This window comes from Pollachius pollachius, assembly GCF_949987615.1.
Source record: "Pollachius pollachius genome assembly, chromosome: 1".
NCBI classification, from domain to species: domain Eukaryota; kingdom Metazoa; phylum Chordata; class Actinopteri; order Gadiformes; family Gadidae; genus Pollachius; species Pollachius pollachius.
This window is the reverse complement of record NC_136934.1, coordinates 45,072,668-45,075,167: the sequence shown is the minus strand read 5'-3', so window position 1 is coordinate 45,075,167 and position 2,500 is coordinate 45,072,668. Positions and strand designations below refer to the sequence as shown.

The window sequence follows — 2,500 nt, the reverse complement described above, 5'->3', positions numbered from 1 at the left end:
CTCCCTTGTATCTAATCCTCTGGATGGCTTCCAGCAGCGCCTCCTTGTTACCATGGGAACTCAGCTGGAACTCGGTGCGTGCGTCGTCACTGAACTGGGCAATGGCCACCTTGTGAGGGAGAGAGAGAGATAGTGAGAGAGAGAGAAAGAGAGAGAGAGAGAGAGAGAGAGAGAGAGAGAGAGAGAGAGACCGGGAGACAAAGTTAGAGCGACAGGGAGTAGGGCAAGGGGGGTAGAGGAATAGGAGATATTTCTAGATACTTTGATTCAAATGGCATTTTAACGGTGAGGCCATTAGGACCCATTTGCGTTTCACATTCTAATAAAGTGCTTGGTCATAAAAAGTGAAAACAACATGTGTATGTATATAAATATATATCTATACAGCCTCAGGCATCAAAAGGAGAGCCATGGCCATTTTTCAGCCAGCCGGTGTAGAAAATAGGACCAGTGATCATCAGCGTGGGGTTGCTAATGGGGTGCTGTCATTGGCTTGGCCTCGTCTCCGCTCTGGAGCCAACCCTGCGTAGGCAAGTCTTCAATACTCAGTCAACTCTCGCAATGCTGCCAATGTTGTGCTGTGCTGGCACAGCTTTGTATAGTGTATGGTGGGGTGATTATCTCTGTTGGGGTGTGTATAGTGTATGGTGGGGTGATTATCTCTGGTGGGGTGTGTATAGTGTATGGTGGGGTGATTATCTCTGGTGGGGTGTGTATCGTGTATGGTGGGGTGATCTTCTCTATGGTGGGGTGTGTATAGTGTGTGTAGGTGATTATCTCTGTTGGGGTGTGTATCGTGTGTGGTGGGGTGATCTTCTCTATGGTGGGGTGTGTATAGTGTGTGTAGGTGACTCTCTCTGTTGGGGTGTGTGTTGGGGTGATTCTCTGATTGGGGGGTGTGGTGTGTAGTGTGGGGGTGTGGGGTGTGTGATGTGTGGTGTGTGGTGTTTAGCTTGTGGTGTGTGGGGAGGTGCTTCACTCTCTGGGTGAGTATAGTGTATGGTGGGATTCTTCTATGTGGGGGGGGTGTGTGGTGTGTGGTGTGTTGTGTGTGGTGTGTGGTGAACAGTGTGTGTGGTGAGGTGGTTCTCTCTGTTGGGGGTGTGAATAGTGTGTGGTGGTTGATTCTATGTTGGGGTGTGTGCTGAAGTGACTCTCTCATGTGGTGTGTTGGGATGCTTCTCTCTCATGTGGTGTGTGCTCGCATGCTTCTCTCTGGGGTTGTTCGGTGTGTGGTGAGGTGATTCTGTCTTTGGGGGTGTGTGGTGTGTTTGGTGAGGTGATACTCTCTGTGGGGGTGTGCACAGTGTGTGCTGGGATGCTTCTCTCTCCGGGGGTGTTTGGTGTCTGGTGAGGGTACCAAAGCAGCATGGAACGGAGAATTACTTTTGAGGGCGGAATAAAATAACCCGACCAAAATCCTGCTTGTGGGTTGGGGTTGTGCACTCGTGGCTGCTCAGTTAATAACATTTTGTGTTTGTGTGTGTGTGTGTTGTGTGTGTGTGTGTGTGTGTGTGTGTGTGTGTGTGTGTGTGTGTGTGTGTGTGTGTGTGTGTGTGTGTGTGTGTGTGTGTGTGTGTGTGTGTGTGTGTGTGTGTGTGTGTGTGTATGTGTGTGTGTACGCATACGGGAATGTGTGTGTTTGCTGTGAGGTAAAAAAAGAAGCCTAAAACACAAAAAAGACGAACCACATGTGCTCCCCTCAGATGGCATGAACGGCTTAAATGGTAGAACCGGCACATTAAAATCCCAATCGGAATCATTCGGTTTCTATCTTTTTTCACCATTCCTTTTTAGTACTGATATCCTGAGAGTGGCGCGAGTCACGTCAGCGAGACACATCGGTTCCCATAGCCTGCTGCTGTCCCCGCCCTGCCCTCTGTAGCCCCCCGGGGGAGAGCTGAACACGTATGAGCGCACAGCGCCGTTCGCCGCAGCGGAGGAGAGAGCCCGTCTCTGACTCCCTGGGAGACGGCAAAACGCTTTGACGCCGTCAAAATGGATTTTAAATATTAAGCGCGTGATTTGTACTTGAGGGGAGGGGCTTTCGAATCAGAGGGAGGGAAAAGTAAAATGCATTAGGCCCGGAAATAGTATTTGAAACCTTTCGCATATTCGTCTGGCCACTTTAAAGTGATGGATTGAATGTGGTTTTAACGGCCCGCTTCAGACTGGCATCTTGGGGGAGATTGAGTAACATGCTGCATCCTGATGGAAGCATAAAGGCAGATATGTATCAGGACAAACTCATATATTGGACATTGATATGTTTATATCAACTAATAGCTACTCTGGGATCCAGAAGTCCTACTATCCTATAGCAGGACTTCTGACGGCACAGAGCCAGGTCTGGAAGCCACTGAATGTGGAGGAGCGACGCTTAATATCATTACAGAGATATTCTACTGAAGTCAACTCGGATGAAGCTTTCAGAAGGGGTTTTTAATGAGTGTATTTCTGCAGTCTGAGTGGTGTTGATAGGATGCCTTTAGAGACGCTT

At 49.0% G+C, this 2,500-nt stretch overlaps 1 protein-coding gene across 1 annotated transcript in view; it reads right to left on the bottom strand.

The window, feature by feature from the left end:
* The window catches only part of col14a1a (collagen, type XIV, alpha 1a), a 104,578-nt gene that overhangs the window by 42,811 nt on the left and 59,267 nt on the right, over nucleotides 1-2,500 (bottom strand). Inside the window, exon 27 of the mRNA XM_079758318.1 lies at nucleotides 1-109. This exon is cut by the window's left edge and continues 15 nt beyond it. Coding sequence (XP_079614444.1) covers nucleotides 1-109 — 109 coding nt within the window. The remainder of the gene's footprint in view (nucleotides 110-2,500) is intronic.